The sequence below is a fragment of the Nyctibius grandis genome, chromosome 5 (genome assembly GCF_013368605.1).
Source record: "Nyctibius grandis isolate bNycGra1 chromosome 5, bNycGra1.pri, whole genome shotgun sequence".
NCBI lineage: Eukaryota > Metazoa > Chordata > Aves > Nyctibiiformes > Nyctibiidae > Nyctibius > Nyctibius grandis.
Window position 1 is genome coordinate 41,538,651 of NC_090662.1, and position 25,529 is coordinate 41,564,179.

General features: G+C 39.2%; 1 protein-coding gene across 1 annotated transcript in view; it reads left to right on the forward strand.

The window, feature by feature from the left end:
• Positions 1-2,690: 2,690 nt before the first annotated feature.
• Positions 2,691-25,529, forward strand: part of CAND1 (cullin associated and neddylation dissociated 1) — a 30,875-nt gene continuing 8,036 nt past the window's right edge. The window contains exons 1-9 of the mRNA XM_068401498.1: positions 2,691-2,961; positions 7,042-7,185; positions 19,458-19,612; positions 21,386-21,509; positions 21,937-22,193; positions 22,279-22,384; positions 22,895-23,040; positions 24,060-24,352; positions 25,039-25,180. Of these exons, the coding sequence (XP_068257599.1) occupies positions 2,894-2,961; positions 7,042-7,185; positions 19,458-19,612; positions 21,386-21,509; positions 21,937-22,193; positions 22,279-22,384; positions 22,895-23,040; positions 24,060-24,352; positions 25,039-25,180 (1,435 nt within the window). The 5' untranslated portion in view covers positions 2,691-2,893. The remainder of the gene's footprint in view (positions 2,962-7,041; positions 7,186-19,457; positions 19,613-21,385; positions 21,510-21,936; positions 22,194-22,278; positions 22,385-22,894; positions 23,041-24,059; positions 24,353-25,038; positions 25,181-25,529) is intronic.

The following is a 25,529-nucleotide window of genomic DNA, read 5'->3' on the forward strand; positions in this document are numbered from 1 at the left end:
CTCTCTGTGTCTAACTTCCTCTGGAACATTGCATCTACTATAGCTGAATCCCAATTGTAATAAATGTACTAGAACAAAAAATACTTTGACTTCCTCCATGACGGCTTGTGTTTCTGGCAGTAATAGGAAATCATGTTTAACCAGTGGCAGGCTAATCTGCCTGAGGTATAGAAACCAGCATAGGAAGGATGATGCTAAATGATTTTAAAATAATTTTAAAAGTGTCAAGGTTGTATATCAGACCGGAGCAGAATTGTTCTGTAATTGTTCTGTGTTTTTTTCTCTCATACACTCTCTTATGATGAATGAATGTATGTAGGAATCCCCAAGCGGGAAACAGTTTGGTTTAGTGTCTAATTGGAAATGGTAAGGTTTTAAAAAGTTAAATCCCAGTTTGAGTGGATCTGCTTACAGGGACCACTGGCAATGCTTTACGCCACAACAGCAATCAATATAAAGACCTTACCTACCATAGAGAATTTTCTACCATCTGGCTGGTCTAACGTGCTTATCCAATAGAATGCATCATGGCAGTCACGTGGGCAGAACATTTTGGAACAGATGATCTTTCACGACCCCACAACCACCTGATCCCCATTTAGTACCAAAGTCATGAATGTAAATAAAGACCAGGTAAGAATGGTCTTTTCCTGCAGTATGTGAGAACTGATAATGTGACACTGACATCTCAGAAATAAATTGTTCTTGGGAACTGTAAGATGCTCAAAAGTCACGGTCACCAAAATGATTTAGAATAGCACTAATGTTCACACGGCAAAACATGAATCAATGTGCCAAATGTCAAACATTTGTATTTCAACATTTTATGTCTCACTACTTCAAAGAGGAGCTACACAGTTTTTCTGTGTGTGGTATAACATCATCACAATTCAGACATCGTAAACCATTTTCAGCTGTCACAACCAAGTCAAGACTGAGTCTGTCTTCATCTGTATTGTTCCAGCTGGCTTCCTTGAATATCCAACACAAGTGTTCAAGCAAAATGAAGTAAAGAATTTCCCTCTCTAAAGGTAACCTCTAAATTAAGTATTCTCAAATCAAAGGCGTGAATGACCTATTTGAAAATCAGTCAGCACTGGGCCAGCTCTCCTTCTGAGTGCTTCCCTTCACTGTAGTTCCTCTACCCATACCGACATTCCCCCATTTCTCCTCAGAATACCCGACCCCATCCTGACTACTCCCATCTTCCTTACTCCATCCCTACATCACACCCCACTGCAATGCCACTAATCCAACGCCACGCTGCCCACCTCCTTCTTACCCCATCCATCATTTTGCTGCACAGTGCTAACCTACCACCAAGCTGCTCTGGTGAACGAGACCAGTACATAGTAAGCTCTCTCTCCAACACAGCTGCCAGACAATTAACAGCATGGGTATCTTCCAAAATAATTGTTTGTACACTGTGGCTGGGTGACAGGCCATGGTGGTGACACACAATTTCTCTCTACCGAGTTAAGAGCACATGCTTTCCATCAGCTGATGTGCAAGGCTGCCTGCAAGCTGCATCTAATAAATGCCTATTTTAAAGAAATTTTCTTTCAAGTCTCTTTTTTTTTAAACACACGTAAAGGGATCAAAAAGTGTTTCTTTAGGAGTTTTGCTGTACTCACATGTAATCAAGAAGGATTAAGGCTAATTAACATTTTTATATTTTCATAGGAACCTTAAAGAAGATGTAATGTGGAAATATTTCCCCAGTTCTCCTACTGCTCCGTATCATCTACTCGTGCATAGACAGATCACAGGTTAGGCCCAGAAAAGTAATGAGACTGACATTAAAAGTACTGAGGTACGCAAAAATCTCTAAAAGGCGCCCTTTGGCTTCCAAGACCTCTGAAAGCACTCGCATCACACTTTCAAACTGCTTTCTGCAAACCACGACCGATGCAAGCATGCCCTTATTTACCAAGAAAATTAATTTTCACATCACCACTTTTGGCTTCCACCAGACGTTTTTCAGAGCACGCTCAGCTATGCCGGGAGCCATTTGACACGTATGAGCGCCTGGCACACAAGCTGCAGCCTCTGGGACACCAGGATAGGTCGTGGGTTTGTAATGGCTACAGTATAAAAAGCACCGTATCTAGTGCCCCACGCAGGGCACTGACAGGCGCTGGGAGCGTCGGGGAGCCCTGTTGATGTGGACAACGTCTAGGCTGGAGAATAAGTTTATTCACAACTGGGTTCCAGCCGGCTCTCCCCCAAGGTGAGCCGGGCCCAGCCGACCCCCGCCCTCAGGGACGCCGGCCGCTACCGCGTCCCCCTGCGGACCGCTCCGGCCTGGCACCAAAACAAGGCTCCACATCCCAGCGGGCAACACGCCGCGGAGGCCCTGCCGGCCCCCTAAACTACACGTCCCGGCGTGCACCGCCCACAGCCGCGGCTGCGGCGCGGGCGCGGTGCACGCTGGGAAGCGTAGTCCTCCCGCGTCTTGCCACCGCCTCCCGCCGTCGCCCCCCCCCCGTCCTCCCGCCGCTCTCCAACGGCGGCCTGAACTTCCCGCGCACGCTCTGCGCCACGTACGCTCTGGCGTCACGCGGCCGCGGGCACCTCCCGCCCGCTCTCAGAGCCAATCAGGAGCGCCGGCAGCGCGAGCGGGGGCCCCTCTCGACCTTTGACCCGGCGCCGAGAGCAAGCGGCTGCCCGCCCGCCCGCCTCCCCGCCCCTCCCGCCGTGTCAGCCGCAGGAGGCGGCGGAGCGCCCGGTCCCCCCCGTCGCCCGCTTCCCCCCGCCGCCGGCCCTGGCCCAGGTTCCCCCCGCCGAGCGCCGTCCTCAGCAGCGGGCGAAGTGGAGCCGGTGAGGCCGGGAAGACGCCGCCTCCTCCTCCTTCTCTCCTCCTCTCCCTCCCCCCCCGTCCGGGTCCGTCAACATGGCGAGCGCCTCGTACCACATCTCCAACCTGCTGGAGAAAATGACATCCAGCGACAAGGACTTCAGGTGGGAGCCGCCGCCCCCTCCGCCGCCCGCCTAGCCCCCGCCGCGCCGCGCCCGCCGGCCCCGCGCCGCCCTGCCCCCACGGCCGCCTCCGCGCCGGCCCCGGGCCTGGCGCCGCGGCTGTCAGGGCGGCGGCAGGTGCCGGGCGGCGGTGAGGCCTGCGGGGCCGAGCAGGGCCCGGTGCAGCGAGCCCGGGCTGTGCCGGCCTCTGTGCCTTTCGGGGTGGGAGAGGGGCCCCCCTCCCCGGGCCGCCCCTGCGGAGCTGGGCGCGAATCTGCTGCTACCCCGGGAAGAAAGTTCCCGGGAGGGGAGCGCCTCTTCTCGCTGCCCGTGAAGGACGGGGCACGGCAGTGCCCGAAAAGCCGCGGCCTCCACGCGTCGTGGGCAGAGATCGCAGGCAGCAGTCGTCGAGTTTGCTGACCTGCGTGGGGCTAGGCGAGGGACGAGGTCAGCGGCTCGATTTCCATCCTCGCAGATGCTCAAAAGCCGAATGGACAAATCCCCGAGCAACCTGCTGTAGCTGACCCTCCTTTGAGCAGTGGGGGTGGGCGGGATGACCTCCCCGGGTCCCTTCCCGGCCTCAAAAAATACCGATCCTGTGATTTTTGTGAATAGGAGCAGGGAGGGCCACCCAGCACGGCGGGCTTTAACATCCTAAGCTCACACGCTTCCTGGATGCTGCGTCTTGTAGACACAGAAGGGTTTTGTGCTCCTCGCATAATTTGGTACTGCTTCTAAAAGTCTGTGCATCCAGAGAGAGAAGTCCCGTTGAGTCTTACAGGGACAGGACTGGTATATGTAATTTTGAGCTAAAGATCTCTCACAAGAGCACTACTTTTTATTGGATGATTTGCTCACTTCGTGATAAATTAATAGCAGATAAAATGCAAACATTTGAGTATCAGAAAATGAAATGGTATAACAAAGCTATTAAAAAACAGCAGAGATGATACATTGACACAGTACTAGCAAAGCATTAGGTTAAGATGAATGACATTTCTTTGTATTGTGTGCAACTAGAAATTCACATTTGAAGCCTTCATTTGTCAAAAAGGGTACATCAATACAGACAGGGAAAAGGCATAAAATGTGCTTGGGTTTTGTTGCTTTGCTGCATCATTACAGTGCTTAGTTTATGGTTAAAGAACATGTTGACATCCAAACAAGTCTCTTGTTAATATATTAAAATCTAAAGGAAGACAGGTGATGATTAAATAACCAGAAAGTTGGATTTTGAATAATCTTGTTTGGTTTTCACAAACTGTTGTAGCACTGGACACGAATGTGATAAATTCATGTTTTTTTAATGTCAATTTCTTTCAGATTTTAGTAGCATGATATTACCTGGAGAATTTAGGCTAGAAATTTTGGAAGTAGAAAAAAATATTGATTAGTCTAAAAAGAGACAGTCCAGAATTGCCTGATTTATTTAAATTGTACTAAAAATAGATTCAAACATTTTTTCCTCTAAATGTTACTGAAGATTTTTTTACTTTTGTCATGTTAATTTGTTTCTGTGATTAAGTCAGCTTTGCATTTTGTGCTTTTGGGGAGGATGACTTAGAAAAATATTCTAATGGATTTGCGACTAAATACTGATTTTGATGAGTTTAAAACTTTCTGTGTAAAAGAGGTAGGTCACACCTGTCAAATGCAGTTGTAGCAAGCACTTTTTTCCCCAGCTACCCATAGTTAAATCTTGTTTTGTAGTTGCTTTAGGAAAGCACACTTTAGAAATTACCTGTTTTAGGAGATTTGAACAACTTTGGAATTCTCAAATATTGGGGTTTTTTTTCTTAGCATTGATTAAAATCTGGCTTTACAAACCATAAAAATGAGTGATGATAGACCTTTGCGAACTGGCTGTTATGCAATAACACATTTTATGAAACTTTATGTTTATCATGTATTTGCATAATGGATAAAATAATGCTTAGTACTAGTAATTGTAAGTGCATTTATTCTTAGGTCATGTATACTTGAAGAGGGACAGTGTAGTTAATTTGTTGATATCAGGGAGCTGAGTATAAACCACAGTTCAAGTAACCACTTTACTGTAAAATTTAATTCTCCGTTTTTTGGATAAACTGACTTGTCCGATGCAAATGTTTCTGGCACTTATTGACTGGAAACTCGGACTTAAATTCTAAAATGGGCAGTGATGTAAGGTGGCAGTTTACTGTGTGGCTGTGGGAGAAGTAGTGTCCTCATTGGCAGAGGAGAATGACTACTCTGAGTACAAGGTATGAGGAGCTGCTGACACACTGCTGCTTTGCACCAGGCGAAGTTTGATGTGCCTGAGGAGGAAGCAGTTGTGACTAAAGGCCACATCTAAACTACTCAAAACCATGTTTCTAAATACCAGCTACTTCAGACGAAAGTTACCAGGCCTCCCCACACCATTGTAGTGTGGGGTTTTTTTTTGGGTTTGTTTGTTTTTTTGTGTTTTTTTTTTTTTTTTTTTAGTGGAGGAGTCTGCCAGGAGGACTTCTCAGTTGTAGTTGAGTGCAGAAGCTGCTGATGACCTGAGGCTGCACATGTTCTGCTTAGTTTATGAAAATGTCACAAGTAGGTGCTGAGTGCATGTGAACTCATAAGGCTAGGAAATGGGAGCTACTGACCAAGGAAGTGAGGGGAGGCTGTTAAGGAGGTTTAAGAAGAGGAGGTAAAGATAGCAGTAACACAAAGACAGATTTTAAAAGTTCTAGTACTGCATGGCTTCATGTATATCCTTATTCCCATGTTATCTGTCCATTACCTTTACTTACCAAGTAGCTTTTTTCTTTGCTCTGCTTAAAAGCTGATGCCATTCGTATTCATCATCTGTTTATGCACACGTCTGGTTCCTGTTAGATTACAGGCTAGATTCAGTGGGACTGTTGGAGTGATGGAAAAGTGAGTGAGGTCTTAGAAACACCTTGAGACTATTAGACTGGAATTACTGTATTGAAAGACAGGACAAGTTGGGGTCCATTATGTGAGGGCAAGCATCTGGCATTTGTGATGCATATTAAGATTATGCAGAGTCTTGGCTTTTGTTTTCAATAAAAAGGTATCTAGCATGTCAGGCTGTAGAGAGAACCTTCCAAGTATGACCTGAGCTTAAGTTGATGTCTGCTTGCGGCTGATGTGCCTGAAGTCCAAATGTCAACCATAACTATTTAATTACAAACCGTTTTTGTCTGGGGCTTGAGTGGGGGTTGGAATTGGTACTGAAGCCCATGGGATTCGTAATTGAGTCATGCATCTGTATTCCCTCTCCTGAGAAGAGGGGGCACTTAGAAAAGAAGAACAGATTGGAAAACAGACATCAGAAGGAAAAGAAACAAAAGGCATAAAAGCAATATTTTTGGAAAGTCATTTCTCAGTATGTTCTTGTATTGGTGGGTACGACAGTGTTCTTGAATAGTAATTTATATGAAAGATGATTTTATTTTCTTGATCTCTCAAGAATTAATCTTGGTCTTTAATGTGGCACCCTGGATTGAGGGCTGGATAAACATGATCAGCTGTTGTCTGGACTATAAACAAACTAGTCTGTACAGGGGAAGAAAATGAAAAAAAATGTAGCTTCACTTTTATTTCTCCTTTCGTTAGTGTTTGACTTTTGTGAATCTTGTCAGAGAATGTTTGAAAAACTCTCTATTTTTCTTCTTGCTTAAAAGTTGTTTTTAAATAAACTCAGAGCAGAGATTACTTTTTTTACAAACTTAAAAAATCCTGTTTTTACAAAATCAGCGTAGCTAATGAAAGGATTACTTAAAATCTGGGAAAGTATCAATTTTTCTTTGTGGAGATTATTTGGAACATAACGTAACCACTGGAAGCAAAATATGTAGCTGTTCTCTTCGAGGAGGAATGATGACTTAACTAAAAGTTATTGTCATTTTTAAATATAATTTTTCTCCTTTTTATTATATAACTAAAATAAATGCTACTTGCATCACAAAGCAGGTAACAGTAATCCAATGTTAAATGTGATTTATTTGATACCAAATGGTGGAAACTGGGTATCTTGAATCTTGAGCACTGTGAATAACCCTGTTTCCTTCTAGGAATAATTATTTGACTATCTTTTGCCAGGTTTATGGCTACTAATGACTTGATGACAGAACTACAGAAAGATTCTATCAAGCTGGATGATGACAGTGAAAGAAAGGTAGTGAAGATGATTTTGAAGTTACTGGAAGATAAAAATGGTGAGGTGCAAAACTTAGCTGTCAAATGGTAGGTATCTTTTTTCTGTGGTATAAGGAATTGTCTAGTGACTGAATAATATAAAGCACTTTTGAAAAACTTAAAAGAACCACTGCTACACAAAATAATTGTGAAATTGATGTCCACAAAGGAAGGCTTGTACTTGTAGGCTACCTGCCTTAAGTGTAGTTTCTTACAGAACTATCTTTTGTTGACATTGCGGATTAACATTTGGGGTTTCAGGTGACAGATAGTGCGTGCAGTCCTTGCTGAAGGTATATGAATGACATGCTTGTTCTCTGGTGATAATTCTTGAATGCTAAATAGATTTTAAAAGATTAAAATTCATTGGTAGTTGCCACATTGATATTTGACTGTAAGAAAGTAGATAATGTATAGGGGAAGAACTGAACTATTGGAATAGTTTTCAAGAAGAAATAAAAACATGAAAAGGTAAATATATGGTCTTAGTTATCAAATGTGGAACTTACCTCTTCGCTAACATTCAAAATACTGCGTTCATGGTTTTAGGTGCTTTACAGGAACTGTAAATGTTTTATGCGGGTCAGGGTGCAGTTACTGGCCTTTCAGAGACTTCTGTTGCTTTTGTACCCTCTCTTCCTCACTTTATTTAACTTTACATGTGATGTAGCTTTTCCAGAGCACCCTTTGAATACGTGCTACATTTATTATGACTTATTTTTTGTTCTTGGCCCTTCTGACTCTTTTGTGCCCTTTAAGGAGGGCCTCTCTGTTAAGAAGCTTCTTGTGTTCCTGAGAATTTTTCTTGTTCGTGAATTTAGGTTTTTTTTAATATTCCATCTATGCTACTTATATTCCATGAGGCATGGATTGAAGTAAACTTGCTACAGAAGAGCTTGGGACAGCTTTGAAGGGGAGTTTCACATTGTGACTAGCTGTTAGTTTGTTTCAGCTTGTTATTCTTTACAGTTTGCCCTATCAGACTAGCAAAGCAGAAAATTAAAGCCTGTGTTCATCTGCTTTTGTACTTAGAAGCAGTGCTTGCTTCAGCTTGTGAAATATTTTAAGTGATGGTACTCAAAACCTTACACAGAGAAACTAGTGTAAGTTTCCAGCCAAAGTTTAGTAGTAGCAGCATAGTAATGTAATCGTCACTGCTTTTTCACTACTCTCACCAGGGCTGCAGTGTTATTAAAACGTGTCTTCTCCCCCCTCTTTTTTTTTTTTTTTTTTTTAAACACCAGAAAATGCCATGTTTCTTTTTAATTCAAACTTCTGAAATGTCAAAGTTCCTTGTGGTACAGTTTAAGGTCTATGGCTTTGAAACAGATTGCTTGTACTCAATCAGAAGAGTAGATTATTATGAAACTTGGCTCAGGCTTAGAATTGTCTTTGTGTGAAATAGCATTTTGTGGAAAAGTTACATTGCAGCGTACATGCAGTACGCATCTTTAATGTATACCCTAAAGTTATGCTGAAGTTTAGATTAATGCAGACAGACGCAGCTTATATATCACAATCTTTAATGACAGTGTTAGAATTTTGGACCTGAAGTACAAGTAATGTTTGTTAAAACATTAAAGAAAGATTATGAAGGGAAGAGAATGAGTGCATGCACATGTGTCCTGTTTGTTCTTATTAACCATTCTTCTATTTTTAAAGCTCACTTTGACACACTGATAAGATTTTTTGATTTAAATAGCAGAATTTATTTAAAGTTTGGAGTCTTTTAGAGAAATCCAAATAATGTTAAAAAACAGTGTTAAATTTACTGTAATGAGTCAAGAAACATGATGGAAAAGTTTTCAGGTAAATTGTGAACAGTCGTCTAGCATGTATACATTCTTGAATGTATCAAGGTTTTTTTGGCATCCCACTCACTTGCAGATGTGCTTTAAGGACAAAAAAATAACCACCTTAAAAGAGTCTTCTCTTAAGGCAGCTCATACTCATGATATTGTTTCATGACAGTTTTAAGCCAGTGTGAGCTAATGCTGCTGCTGCTCTGCTGTTCTCACCCTCCTTGTCCATTTTCTTGCACTGTTGCTTGTCTGATTTTGTTGTAGACTGGTTTGGGGACTTCGTTTTCTTCTGGGTTAGTGCTCTCCTGCGATCAGATGAGCATTGTTAGAAACAGTAGTGGGGGTGAAGGATGGGAGAGGTTGAGTACTGTTAAGCTGTAGCTTTTCTAAGACAGTTCAAGCTGATATAAAGTCTTCCATCTACTACAACACTGGGTGTAAGCTCGATTTGTTGGGAAGTTAAATTCAGCCAGCATATTTTTCTTGACTTTTTTGTTTTTTTAATATTTTGTGTTGTTGTTCTTGTGTATTTCTGTTACAGATTTGCTGGCACTTTCAGCTGAGGAAAGCATAAACTGTGTTTAGATCTCTCTTAATTTAAATGCTCTGGTGAACTTTAGAGACTATCAGCAGGAATTTTCATCAGGCTGGTACTTGATGACCCATTTAAGTATAGATCCCCTCTCTCATAGAAGAAGGATTTAAGACAACCCTCTGTACCTTTGAATCTCTGTTTGAGACAGATTTTTCCTTGAGGAAGGGAGGAAAGATTTGCAGTTTGTTAGGGGAGCGTCCTCTGCAGGTAGGTCAATGGAAACACTTTGAATGGCAAAGGTAGTGATCACTCATTGAGCAGGTAAGAATCTCTTATAGGAGGACCACTCTTTCAAGGTTTGATTCTTGAGGTCACTGAACAGAGCAGATTTAAAACAACTTGGAGCAGCCTTAAAGCAGCATTTATTTTTAGGCAAGTGTAGCAACAAGTAAGCAATGTTCCTGGTTTTGCCTTATCTGCTGCTTTCTTTCACATTGGGGTAGGAACGGCTCTATTTGCTAAAGTGCTGATGAACTTGTTTCTTATCTTTTCAAAGCACACTAGTGATTTTGTTCTTGATCCTTTCAGTTATATTACACTGGTTTTGGGCAGGATAAAACATGTTGTTCTTTGATTAGCAGAAGTCAGGTTGAGTTCGTGGGTATTTGGGTAGCTACCTTGCAAGATGATTGTGCAGTTCATTTCTGAATAAAAATGAAAATTAATTAACTGCCTTAGTACTCTTGGACTAAAACTCAACCTGCTCTAAGCTTTGACCCTACAGAAGGGAAAGGAGTGTATTTGTCAAGCTTCTGCAATAGCAGGCAGTAGATGCAAAGTAGGTCAGTAACTGCAGGTTGTTCACCTTATTTTTCTTAAGAGCATGTAAAATTTTAAATGTATTCACGTTTGTGTTTTTTCTGAAGGAGTTGTTTTTTGCTCTGATAGTCAGCCAATGTAGAAGATGCTCTGGGACATTCTTACAGCATATTTGTAGTTTAAGGCTGTCAGTGTAGTCCATCATGGCATCCTGTGCACCTTACGGCAGTAGTAGTTATACCGCCTGTAGCTCTATCCAAGAGTATGTGCGTCTGGATTAGACAAGCAGTATGGTTTGGCTAAGCATCGATACTGTGTTGGATGGACTGTTTGTTCTTCATTGCTGGTAATGTTGGTAATGTTCTGCTGGCCCAAATTCCACATTAATTATTTCATATGTTTAGTGCTGCAGTTTAAGAACGAGCTACTTCTCATTTTGAGCAGTTATCTACGGTTTGATACTCTGCCGTTTAAACCTATACTTACAAATTCTTATTGTCTCACACTGTGAAACGTTTCCTGAAACCTGTAAAAACCCAAACAAACACCCAGGCGTGCACACACATATATTAAAAAAAAAAAGTTGTATTAACATAAGTACTTTCAGTGATTCCTCCCTTGTGATACTGCAGTTTCTCTGCATTTATCAGTGTGACTTCTCTGGGCAGTAGTTCAATGTAGGGAACCCTGCTTGACGCTGTGAGTGTCGAGTCATTGGTGTGAACAGGGTGACGCACATCATCATGCTGTTGAGTGGCTGATCCGGTTCAGCAGCTTTAAAGCATTTTGGATGCTGTGGTAATACACTGCTGCACATCACACTATACTGGTGATTTGAATCACATTTTGTTTTTCCATTTGTGAATTTTAACTCTTCCCTGTAAGTAAATGTGCTTATTTGATAGCTGTTAAAATATGCCAGTTTGAGACTATAATTATGATTATGAGTTGGTGTCCCTTTTCCTAATAAGGAGCTACACTATGAACACCTTTATTTTCAAATGTATGTAACTTAAAGGAAACAGTGTGTTATAGTCGCTGTTTATTTCTGTAGGCAGCTGAAAGAGCTTTTGACTTTAAGAGAAACTGGGCACAAATTATTGGTTAGTGAAAGGGGAAAGGTCAAAGAGCACTAAAAACAATATCTGAAACTGTCTTCAAGTGTGTAAAATACATATTTAAGTACAAAACTTTGTATTCAGAACTGATTTTGTGAAAGATGATTATAGTTCATTTTCTACTTCTCATAAGCTCTGTTGTAATTGGGACTAATTGTAAGATGTGTAAGTGATATCTACTGATTCTGGAGGCCAAAAAAGCTTGAGGCAGGCTTTTTGAAAATTTACTTCATAATTAGTGTGTCACCTTTATCAAACTAATAGGCTGAATAAATAGAACTGAAGATGCTAACTCAGGTAAAATCTGGTTTAACACTTTCTAGAAACTGTGTTTGTGTGAATGACTGTCATTTCAGTGGTTTGGTCATCTTTGAAACATCAGCAAAAAAAGTGTTTCCTATACTTAATTGAGATGGATCTAATTGACCAGCCTTTGCTGTGATTATTTTAGTTGTTCATAGGTTACATTTGAAAAATAAGCATATTTAAATCAGAAGAATTTAGTAGTTGCTTGGTAGCTCAGCTTTAAAATAAATTCCTTACCATCATTTCAGATGTTTTCAGTTATGGAACAACTGTTTTTTTTGGTGGAGACCTGCTTCTAGTGTGTCAAAGTCGATGTGTAAAAGGATGGTGTCAGCTGCAGATCTCTAGGATGTGGAAGATTTTTATAGAGCTACATAAGTCATTGCAAACTGCAAAAGCAAAAGGTCTTTCTAGCAGTGAAAGGAGGGATGACAATGCCATCTGGAATCTCACCAACCAGATAGCAAACTTGCTCACTATTGATCAAAAGCAAACTTTCAGGATTGCTGTTCTGAAGGCTTGTCGTATTTTTGAAAGTATACTGTGATTCAGTTTTATATGAATATGCTTCCATAATTGTACATGTGCTCGTTCCTGCTTCCCAGTGCTTCTATTTACAGTACTGCTTTTGGAGCACGCAGCATTACAGATGGGAAATGGTTTCTACAGATTCAGTACTTGCACCTTTGTATACCATAGTCTGTTGACTGAAATGCACAGGAAATTTATCTGGACTACTGTGGAAAGTCATCATGCCTTGGAATTGTGACTGTTTCTGTTCTAGGTAATTTGTGCTTGTGTCACTTACAAAACAATTTGCTAATGCATCAAGGGGAGAAAAATGCAACAATGCTGTGAGTAGCCATTGACTGATAGTGGTGTGTATTTGAAAAGAAACTAGTGATGTGTCAGTAAGACACTGTGAAGGGAAAGCTTGCTTGAAGAGTGAAATCAGGTTGTGGAAAAATCTGTGAGCTTTTTTGAGCAACTGGGGAAAAGTATTTCAACTTTTAGGGATGCAATCAGGAATGGCTTGATGTATTTTGAGTCTGGGAGCTAATTCTGGGTAATAATATGTCTCTTGTCCAATGCTTATATACAAATTTATCAGGAATTTATCTGTTGGAGGAAAAAGGTCTTTACCAATATCAGGGTGCAAAAAGTATTTTAATAAGACTGTAGTATTAATTTAACATGGTTGAAGCAGTAACATAGAATGGTTTGGTTGGAAGGGACCTTAAAGATCATCTAGTTCCAATCCCCCTGCCACAGGCAGGGACATCTTTCCACTAGACCAGGTTGCTCAAAGCCCCATCCAACCTGGCCTTGAACAATTCCAGGGAGGGGGCATCCACAACTTCTCTGGGCAGCCTGCTCCAGTGTCTCACCACCCTCACAGTCAAGAATTTCTTCCTGATATCTGATCTAAATCTACCCTCTTTCAGTTTAAAACCATTCCCTCTCGTCCTATCATTACTTGCCCTTGTAAAAAGTCCCTCTCCAGCTTTGCTGTAGGCCCCCGTCAGGTACTGGAAGGCTGTTATGAGGTCTCCCTGGAGCCTTCTCTTCTCCAGGCTAAACAGTCCCAACTCTCAGCCTGTCTTCATAGGAGAGAAGCTCTATCCCTCTGATAATTTTTGTGGCCCTCCTCTGGACTCGCCCCAACAGGTCCATGTCCTTCTTACGTTGCGGGCCCCAGAGCTGCACACAGTATTCCAGGTGGAGTCTCATGAGAGTGGAGTAGAGGGGCAGAATCCCCTCCCTCGACCTGCTGGCCACACTTCTTTTGTTGCAGCCCAGGATATGGTTGGCAACATGACCAGATTAGATTGTGGATATGGTCCTCTGAATCCCTACTCTCAGGGATTTAGTAGCTGTAAAGACAGTTTGTGGAATCTAAAGATTCCAGTACAGTGCCATTTTCCTAAATTAAAGGGTAGTGCCAGGTTGGAGCCTGAGGTTTGGCTGCTTCTGACAAAGGGTGCTCTGTCAGAGCTGTTCATTTCTGCAGGAGGAGGTGTACCTGCTGAAGCAAGCGAGAAATCATTCCATTACATCTTTGTTTCTGTGCACTTCAAGGGCTTCTTTTTATGCCTTTCATCAGATACCAGTCAGTATCTCAATTAACAGTTCTCTTGAGATTATCTGTATGCAGTATCTTCTAGAAATGTTGTACCAAAGTTGTTTTTGTGTAGTTATTTTCAAGATAATCTGCGTATCTCTAAAATACTCTGCAAAATGAGTAAATTGCAATTTTTCTGATTTTGTGGCATTGGGGTGATCATAATGCATCAGTCTCAGATGTCTGTGGCCTAATTTGGGGAGTTGGCCTCAATGTCAAATTAGTTCAAAGTTTTGTGCGTTAACAAAACTGAATTAGTTGTATGTGATATTTCAGTACATGTTTTTGGTGAGTATGTTTTACCTTTGCTGTGTGGTGTTTTGTTTTTTTTTTTAAATTCCCAAACTGCCTGTATTTTCAGTAGGTTTTGTCACATGAGTAGGGTGATGGTGGGTAAGGAGAGAAGGAATCCAAGCAGGTTACAGTTTGTGAAGGAAGGCATGGAAAGCGGTAGGTGTAATTGCCTTGGGAATTGCATATTCCTGGGTCTAAATCTAAGTGCTGTGCCTCAAGGACAAGTACTGTTTTGAGTTCCTGGGGGTAAGGCGTTATGAGTGTAGCCATTGAAGGAGAAGCTCCTAAGTTTGCCTAACATGGTGACAGACCATTAATGCCAAAACTTTGAACCTTACTCTGGTTACTGTCGTATTGTAAATCATGCTTAGTGCTTGAACGCAAAGGCTTGCTTTATGTAATAGATACATCTTTGTCTGTGTCTTCCTTCTGTCTGCACTTGCCTCCTGCCTTTTGCTTCTGTTGAGCATTTTTTTGTGATAATTAGCTCTTGCCGCTGTGAATTCTTGGACCTGGGAAAGAAGGGTAGCAGCAGTGAGGTTCATACAGCAGCTTTTGGGATGCAAGATGTATTTTGTTTCTGTCCTACTGTATAGAGCCATGGCTGCTCTCTGTCCAGGAGTGAAGACCATAGATCTCAGCCCTCTGAGTCCAGCTGGAATTACTGGCTTGGAGTCTTCTGTGTCTGAGCCTAGTCCTCCAGTCTAGCTCCCTTCAACAGCTGTGTGTAACAGTTTAGTTTGAGCTGTTGGAACACTGTGGGTTTTTTTTCAGGAGTGGAGAAAATGGGTGACCAGATCGGGTTGAACAACGATTGTTGAGGGTCTACAGTTGTCCTGAGGTATATGGTGGAGAGGGATGGCTTTGGAATGACCGAGAGAACCTCTAAGGCAGAAAGTGTGAAAGGTGTGGGGAACTATGAGTGTGTTTGGGAGCCTTTGTGGCAGGAGCAATGGGAAAACTTGATGCTCTGGAACAGAAGAGAAGACTGAGGTGCAGAGAAACATGGAACATGTGGGTTTGGATTTACCCTATAGGTGCTTCTAAACTGTGTGTGACCAGACTGTTCCTCTTTTTTTTCCCCTGTGCACAGCTGAAAGGACAATTGCTCTGACCAGAAGTGGGGATTGATAAAGTGACTTGTTCAAAATTAACAAATTCATTATCAAGTTTGACTGTACATTCAGAAGTTAATTCAATATGGTCCAAGGTGCCAAGTCACATTAAAAAATGGTGAGATAATACAAAGCATGTATAGGTCAACAAATAAAATTAATGTAAGATTATATTTCCTTGTTATCAGCACTTTAGAATTAAGCTACACATCCTCAGATCTCCACTGCTAAAGGAATGCAGGAATTTGTCTTTTCCCCAGCAGTACCAGTAAGGTAGTAAAGTGGGACTGTCTTGCTGTCATTCTTGGCAAATACAGTCCTAAGCCTCTAAACTAACTTCAGTGCCTTTATGCTGAATGTCGTAGCCTCGAGCCTTTACTTCTGAATAGTGACCCGTGACCTGTGTGTTCCCTCACAGCTGCCTGGCTGACAGTTTTATTAGCTAGTAGTGAACCCAGGATCCAGCTGTGTTCTCGGAGAGTTCAACTTAAAACTCCAGAGCCATTTCCAGTAAAATAAGAAAAAACATTTTGCTTTTCATCGTGTATATTGTGTGCTTGTCTCTCAATACATATAAATTAAGAAAGGAACTCTCCTTTAGACTGTAAAGACTCAAGAGTGATTTTTCTGTCTTAGAACACTTGTGTGTTTCTGTAATAAAATAACGTGGGAATTAGATGATTTAAGTGCTAAGCGTAAAGTAAGTTTTTGCCTGAGTGGCATAACTTAATTTGGATTTTGGACTGTGTACTTTCAGAATAATAGTCTTCACTAAGAGCTTAGTGTCTTGCTAGCTTGGACAGAATTTCTGCTTGCCTGTAGATTATTCCTGACCTCCCCGCCCTCCAGTTTTGTGCAGTTGACTTAATGCCTGTGCTTTTTTTAATGTGAAACTTGCTCTTAATTCACAATAATTATCAAAATCTTACGAAATAAAACCAAAACGTTTTTTCCCCATTGTAATCACTAAGGTCTGAAAGGAAGTACTTTGCATCCAGATAGTTTCTTTCCAGTAATCTTGTACAGTTAGAATATGATGTATTGAATTTATTAATTTTACTAGAACTGCATACTGATATTTGTTAATCGAGGTTTAGCTCTGTACCATGATCCGGCAACTCCATTATTACATTGTACAATCGAATGTATGAAGTTGGAAGTTCTTTTCCCACCTTTTTTCGTTGAGATTGTTTTATTTTGTGTCTTGAGCTTGTTTTGTTTTTGTAAAGTGCTTTGAAAGGCTAGTTTTGCGATGGTAAAAAATATTTGCCTTTGTGTATCAAACTAACTTGTGGCTGAACTGTTTTAAAAGTTTGATAATTGCTACTTGTTTCAAATCAATGAAAATTTAAGTGCAAATTAATATACTACAATTTGCCAAATATTACTATTTTTTTTTCTAACCATGGGAAAACAGTCCATCTTTGGACAGCATACTCCCTTTGCACTTAACAAGTAGTTAAACTAGGCAAATACTTCTAGTTGAAAGTTGTTTTATTGTTAATTATGTTAATCTATTTTACAAATAATTTCATCATCTGCTTGTAAAACTTCTGCGTACTTCTGATGTTTCAATAAGGTTGTGATCATATGGTCCTAAATCATTGCTGTCTGAAGTCTGACATACTTGCAGTGAATAGTGGCATATATTTGAAAATTTAACCTTTGCTTTCTTGATCTTAGTCTTGTTTTGATAACGAGTTAGTGCGTTCATTTTTTGCTCTAGGGTTTCAGTTTGACTTCAACTCTCCAGAATTAGTGTTTACTAACCCTATACTCATCATTTTAGTCTGTTAGATTTGCTAGAATCAACTTTAATGAAAAGCAGATGTGTACAGTATTAAAGTTCAGTGTGAAAAAAACTAAAGTTTATATGGAGACATTACATTCTAGTGTAGTCCTAATATGATCAGTTTGTGATTGGCTTTAAGATGCTCCTTTTTCTGCATTTGTTCATACAATGTTTTCCACATATTTCAGTTTTAGAGTTCGGATTTATAGAGAGGTTGTCCGTGTACACTGTGTACAATGTTGAAGGGTAGATACAAAATTTGGACTCTCCCTTGTAAGACACAAACATGGATGATATCTGATCCGTAATGCTTGGCTCTGTCCGTTGCAGTAGGAGATACGGCCTCTTAGCTCAGCACTTGAAATGAGTTTAATGCTCTCTGTCCTCACAGCACAAATCTGATGGAACCGTTGCATGGGCTCGCTTTGACTTCTGTCCTGCAAGTTGGGCCCTGACTTTCACAGAAACAGCAACAAAACTTAAGCTTTTGAAAAAGCGCTTCTTGAAAAACAGCAACTTTGTGCATGTCTTTCCACTCCTCAAAATCTTAACCAGATTGTTTTGGTACAAAGGGCTCACTTAAAATCCTCATGCTTTACTACTCATCGAAGTTCACACTGAGAGTGCACATGTAAAATCTCTTGAAAATCTTTTGAGTGCTTTCTCACTGTGGGTGAAGGTGAATTTGATGGTGATGTGTGTAATTTGAAGTGTGTTTCGTAGGAGGAAAAACATTGCAATGCTGTTGAGAACCAAGCTGTAGGATTTTCTTGGTGGGACATGGGGAGCAGCTGCAAAACAACTAGGGGATGATCTGTGCACAAGACCCAAGTCAGAATGCTATTCATTATCCCTTTGATTCAGATGGAAAAGAAAATAAATAGTAGTTTTCTGGATATACATCTGTGTTTCTGTTAATGCTGCTGGTGGGCTACACTTCCAGTTCAAGATTCCCACATTTTCTGTAGATGGTCCTCGCTACTGCTCTCTCCATTCTTGCCTCAAGCCATTGCTTTTTCTTCTATGTGACTGTTGCACACAGCTCCTTGTCCTCCTGCCCTTGCTTCTGTCGGGGTCAGTGCAGAACCTAAGCTTGGTAGAACTTTAGCTTCATGTCACATCTCACCTCTAGTGTTGATGTCTCATTAGTATGCATGCTTTCTTGATTGGATAGTAATATTATAGATGTCACCACAAAGAATTATAGAGTGAATAGCTGTTAAGATCAACATACACAGAACAGAAGCTTACAAAACAAGGGGGCTATGTCTTTTGGAGTAGTTACTATATGCATAGGTTAACTGTACTGTGTTTTGGTGGAACGTGGTAGGAATGCCTATAGCACAGCTTGTAACACACTTTTGTTCATTGTTAATGTAGTATGTTTGAAGGAGTTCAATTAGATGAAAATATTTGGTAATTTAAAGACTTACAAAATTGATTTCCCATTTCTGAGATGTTTTATCTGAAGGCAGGTGTTTTAAAAACAGGGAGAAACTAGATAAGCAAATTTGGAGTGAGAAGTGGGAGGGGTAGTAGAAGAAAGAGTGAGTTCTTATGGAGATTTTTTTACAGGTGAATGGAAGGAAATAGAGACAATATAAGGCTCTGGTTTTGCATAACTTCCCTTTTGGAACAAAACATTAAAAATGGAGAGATGCTGAAAGTTGGTGATAGGACTAGGAAGGTGGTGAAAGATGCTATATTTCTTAGCAATGAACTAGACTTTACTAGGACATTTGCGGTTTTAGTATTTTGAAAAAATGGGAGCATTTGACAAAGGAACACAAGATTGTTATGATTCTCCAAACAGTTGGAATGACTAAAAATTCAGAATTCAGAGGAAAGAGAGGAAATGTTACTGTGCTGCATGTATAGTGGTGCTTAGAGTCTGTGTGAAGGAGGGCATGCCATGTCATTGTTTTTTATTTTACTGTTTGCGTTCTGTTAAGGAAGGCACTCTTAAGATATAGAATGAGTCTGAGTGTATATCAGGTTGAACCCAAGCGTTGTGTAAAATAAAGATGCAGTAATTAAGAAGGTTGCTCACTTGTCTGTGAACTAAGCAGGCACTGATGGTCAAGCATATAAACTGATGGCTCTGGCTAGGTAACTTTTGTTAGAAATCTTGGCATTAAGTGAGAAGTAAGAGGGTCTCTGGTTTTGAGACTGAAGCAGAAGTCATGCAAAAACTGTTTCCACCACTAGATAAAAACCATGTACTAAACCAGTATTTTGTTACTAGATTTATGGAGACAGGTTATCATCTCAACCAGTTGGAAGGTTTTCAAATTTTAAAATTCTGCTTTATGTTGCTACCAAAAACCAAGCTTAAGTTTGTGACTTGAATGCAAAATACTGAGATGAGGGGTTTTATTTAAGGTTGCAGATTTAATACTTTTCTTCTGTTTATACAGCCTTGGCCCTTTGGTGAGTAAAGTGAAGGAGTATCAAGTGGAGACCATTGTAGATACCCTCTGTACAAACATGCTTTCAGATAAAGAGCAGTTACGTGACATTTCAAGCATTGGCCTTAAAACTGTGATTGGAGAACTCCCCCCAGCTTCCAGTGGTAAGGCATTTTGTACTCCATCTAGTAGAGTATCTAGTTTTATCATTTCATTGCTAATTAAAAACATGCAAAAGCTGGGTCCTTTAGTGAAGAGGATTCAGTTCATTTAACATTGGAACTAATTTCTGTTAGAGGAAAAATGTATAGCACAAATATCCTTTTAGTTTCTTCTCTGACTGTATTTTACTAGTTTAAAAACTTTTAACTGAACAATTGCATTAATGTGCAAAACAAACTTACAGTATATGAACTTCAGTATAACAAATTGAGTGTAAAAACTCCTATTTTAATAATTGTCTGGTGGAACATGTCTAGGCTGTAGTAATAGCTATATCTCATCTTGCTTTTGGATTGATAGTATACTTTAAAACTGATTATAACTTGGGTATTTTTCTTTAATGATCTGATTCCTTGTCTCAGTTTCTGATAAGTGTTTTGGAAAGTACCTTGTGTTTCTCACAATTGCCTGTTAAATTACTGAAATGCTTACCTGCAGTTTTAAATGAAGGCAGTCTTTCCTCCAAAAGAGAGAGTAATGATGAACAGCTCATCAGTTAATGGCATTACTTTTTTATTCAAGTGCTTTTCGATATTGTAATGTAGGATATGAATGAGAATAGAGAACTGATTAAAAAGGCTTTGGAAATGCATTTTTTTAGACACTGAGGTTTCTTAAATTAAAAAAAAGTGCTCTGATTTTAACATCCTTTATTGAAAGTTCACATGTAAGTCTTGCTTTTATCAAGCAGTAGTGAGATGTGTACTTTAAATAACTAATTTTAAGTTATTCAGTTTAAGCTTTTATTCTTTTGTTTGACTACACAAAACAAAATGAGATTTTGGAGTGGAGCTAAAGCTCAAACAAAAATGTAGCAAAATCTTTCAATATAGTTAGTATTCCTAATACAAAAGGAACCTAGGTGTTATTTCTTGCTCTCAAACATAGATTATTATCTTTTTTCTTAGCGTCTGTGGTAACACATTTGACTGTCCAATTGTTATGTTTAGCTTTAGTCATATAGTTGAGAATAAGCCATAAATACATATAAACTAGATTTAATATAGGTTGGAATGGTATTAATTTCACATCAAAATTCCCAAAGTGTAATTAAAAAAACTTCATGCAAATGAATATGAGTGCTAGTCATTGGGTAGCTTTTAACATAATATGAGTTTCTTCTCATAATTACTCTGAACAACATTAGACGGTTGAGGGAAGGGGTAAAGAAATTTTTACTTGGATTTTAAATTATTTTGGGTATACATTTTTTCCCCTTTCACAAATGTTACATCGGTATTTCAGGTTCTTACTATTTAAGTAGCTTCTTGTGCAAAATCATTTTATTTTGCTTTTTCATTACACAGCTATTCTTTAGAGGTAGCTCTAAAGTACTTCTGTGCTTCCCCTTACCTTTTAGTTTATTCCTTTATTTTTACCTATAGTCCTTTAATTTACTGCTCTAGACTTGTCTTGGCCTTCACTTTCCATTGCTTGCCCTGCCAAAAGCAGTGTCCTTTCTGTTGTATATACCTTATGGGACAATTAAGAAGCCCTCCTTCTCAGTATGTTTCTACACAGATAGCCTTTCAGCTCTAATGCAGAGCATATGTTACATTAGCAAACAAAGTGGCTGTTCACGCTTGTTTTGTTGGGTGGGAAAAGCTTCTTTATGTTGAAATCAGGTTGCTTTCCGTAGTCACAAACGTGTTCTCTGGTGTTAAAAAATGTATTTTTTTAGTTATGAAAATGCTGAGGTTTTGTTGTACTTTCAGGTTCTGCATTAGCAGCTAATGTTTGCAAAAAGATCACAGGGCGTCTCACTAGTGCTATAGCCAAGCAGGAAGATGTGTCTGTTCAACTGGAGGCACTGGATATCATGGCTGATATGCTGAGCAGGTAAACAGCCCTCTTCCAAAATGCTGGTGAATGCTGATAAATACTCCTTAAAGCTTGAACTTTAATTTTCCAAATGTTAAATTTAAATTTTTAAGTTATGTGAAATAATATGGTAAGGTATTACTATAGGTGAAACTTCATCTAGAAAAAGAAAAGTGAATGTATTGAAGATAAGTTGGTTGATAGATCAATTACATTATTATTTAATCTTCTGAGAACTGTGTTTTTAAGCTTATTTTAATGTTTATTCCTTTGAGGGTGTATTTTAAAATCATTTCTTGTTTTTAAAAGTTGCAAAAGCTTAAATTTAAAGACTTAATTGGAATCTTTGTGATGTTTCGGGAATATTTAAAGGAATTGTTGTACAGTATATGAACAAAGTTATCTAGATTCAATTGGTTTGAGTTTGTGTTTTGTCTGTTTTAAGGCAAGGAGGACTGCTTGTTAACTTCCATCCTTCAATTCTGACCTGTCTGCTCCCCCAGCTGACTAGCCCCAGACTTGCTGTGAGGAAAAGAACCATCATTGCTCTTGGTCACCTGGTTATGAGTTGTGGCAATATGGTTTTTGTTGACCTCATTGAACATCTGTTGACAGAGCTGTCTAAAAATGATTCCATGTCAACAACTAGGACCTATATACAGTGTATTGCTGCTATCAGTAGGCAAGCAGGTCATAGAATAGGTAAGAAAAATATATAAATTATCTGTAACTTCAGAAGTTTTCAGATGAGAGTAATTACTTTCGCTGGTTTTTTTTCTCTTACCAGGTGAATATCTTGAGAAAATAATTCCTTTGGTTGTAAAGTTTTGTAATGTAGATGATGATGAACTACGAGAGTATTGCATTCAAGCCTTTGAATCCTTTGTTAGGAGGTAAGTTATTCTCAGGTACCTATTTCAGGCTTTCTTAAGATCTAATAGTGTGCCGTTTGGTTGTAAGCTGTCAAGAGACAGTCTCCCTGGTACAAAATATTTTTGCATGCTTTGAGCTGGAACTGTTCCTATAATGCTTATCTTATAACTTTACTGTTAAGCAGGGTGTTACGTCTGTACTTCAGAAACTTCCTACTGTGCCATTAGTATTTATGCAAACAGGAGGGGGGAAGTATTCTAATAATATTTGTTGTCCAATAGGGGTGACAAAAAAATTGTTATCCAAAGGCACATCTTGGTCCTCCACAACCTTCCAATCTAGCAGAGCCAGTTACATAGTAGCATTGCTCTTTCTGACTTTCCTTTCTGAATTTCTGTAATTCAGATGGATGCATTGATGGTACTTGTTTTGGCTAATGTCTCCAAAGTACAGTAAGTGGCATGAAGTGTTTTAGAAATATTTTAATTCTTCAGAGTATTTGACATTGATTGTATTTTTGTATTATGCAGATGTCCTAAAGAAGTTTATCCTCATGTATCTACTATTATAAACATTTGTCTTAAATATCTTACCTATGATCCTAATTACAATTATGATGATGAAGATGAAGATGAAAATGCTATGGATGCTGATGGTGGTGATGATGATGATCAAGGTAGATTCTCTTTTTGGTTTGGGGGAGAGGAAGAGCTTGTGAACCTGCACTAGTCTGAGAAAATTGATACGGGTGGTATTGCTACTAAATACCAGCATTTGAATGACTCTTGTATTCCGTTTTTGTACTGTTTTTAAACATACCTTATGAACTCACTTCTTGGAATAAAAGTATAGGATGTTGTTGCTGTAGATAAATAATTCCAAGGGTGAACAGAAAGGACAAGACAAATATTTTAAAATACTTGAAAGGTGGAAAAAGGCAGAAGCATGTACGATAATATAACTAAAGTGAGAAGAACATCAGTTAATTAATTGAAAATACATATTCAGCTTTTACCTAATGCGTAAAATCAGAACAGATTGAAAATTTCAAAATACTCAATATTTTTCTGTAGGATAAAAACTGTTTTAGACTGAAAGACATAACATATTGTTAATATGGTGGCAATACCTTGCTGTATGTAAGCTTCATGAAAACTTGGACACACCAGTAATCTGAACCCAGAGCATAACATTCTCATTACTTTAAGAATGAATGAGCTGCATAGCTGTTGCTTTAGCACTTAAAAAGTCGATTTGTATTGCTTATTGTATATTTTTGTTGTCATTTTTGGGGGTAGAATATGGTTTGATTTATTCCTAGAAAGAAACAAACAGAATAATTTGTTGAATCTTGGTCAGCTAGTAATTGTTGTTGCATTGTCGCTTATGTCACGAATAAAAAAGGAATATGCTTTAAATCAGTAGTCAGGCTGATGGGAATGGCCTTGTCCTGTTTACAGTTTAAATTAATACACGTGTAAGACTAGTGTGAAAAAAATGGCGGAGAAAATAATTAGTCTTATGATTTAGGCAGTTTAGAAGTCTTTTTATGTATCATTTTTAACATACTTCTGAACCTATTTCTTTGGTGTCCCTTACACAAAGAACTCAAATGTATTCTTATTGATTGTTTAAAATAAAACTTGATGCTTTGGTTGTCTAGACTTGAACATATGCATAATTTATTTTTTCAAGGGAGCGATGATGAATATAGTGATGATGATGACATGAGCTGGAAAGTGAGGCGTGCAGCTGCTAAATGTCTGGATGCTGTGGTTAGCACACGACATGAAATGCTTCCAGAATTCTACAAAACTGTATCTCCTGCTTTAATAGCCAGATTCAAAGAACGTGAAGAGAATGTTAAAGCAGATGTTTTTCATGCATATCTTTCTCTTTTAAAACAAACTCGACCTGTGCAAAGTTGGCTTTGTGATCCTGATGCAATGGAACAAGGAGAGACACCTTTGACAATGCTTCAGAGTCAGGTTATTTGTCAAGATTTTTGTTATCTTTGAGAAGACACACTGAAGTTGTGCCCTCTTCATAAGGATAGTTCTTGAAATATGCCATATCATGCTTTTTCATACACAGATTTACAGTTTATCACTGTAGTACGAACATAGACAGCAGGCCAGGTAAACTGGCCCAGAAAAGTGCAGCAGTCTTGGAAACTGAAATTACCGACTCATGTAAATGTGCTTATCTGACCAGTTGTTTACTGTCACCTGCAAAAGTTGCATGTCCTATGAGTTTAGCCAAACTACCAAAACAAAATTGTTATTTTATGCATTCTGTAATGCAGATGTAAGCTCTAATGATGAAGATAAATCTTGATTTGCTACAATGTATTTTATTTACAGAATGAAAAGGATAGTGCTGAAAAACTTTTTCTAAGTGGATTATTTGGATGACTTTTCAAGTGTTGCTCTCTAGTTTTATTAATGCAAATTTAGTTTGCTTTGTTTTGTCTCACCTTTTAAAGCTAAATTACTGGGTTTGTGGATAGCAATTCTTTTGAATCTTCATTTCCCAGTGTTTATAACTTCTCTAGTTCTATAGCGAAATCAGAAATAGAGGGGTAGGACACACAACTTTCTTTATAGCCCGCAGTGATTAAAGACGAAAGAAATGTCAGATATTGAATCAGTTAACAGATATGTGATGATTACAGGTCCCCAACATAGTTAAAGCCTTGCACAAACAGATGAAGGAGAAGAGTGTGAAGACTCGTCAGTGTTGCTTTAACATGCTGACTGAGCTAGTAAATGTATTACCTGGAGCACTAACACAACATGTTCCTGTACTTGTACCAGGTATGAGAAACATATTATTAACTTAAAGATTTATTAGTAAATTGGATATGAAGTTTTGAAATCTTTAAGTCTTGACTGTGCTTTTTGCAAAAGCTTTGAAGTGTTGCTTCTGTTTAAAGAAATTGGCAAATAATTAGCTACTGTGTGGATTCATATAAATATTTTAGTGACATGTTTCCATTAATCTTGAAAACAAGGGTTGGCTCTAAGATTGAGACTTTTTTCTTCTGTATCTAAAGAAAAAGTTAATTTGCTTCTTAATTGCAAGATCAATTAGCCTTCTTTCTCATCTCAACAGAGCAAAATATTGCCCGTATTTTAGCTTTTGGGAACTAAAATGTTGAAGTAA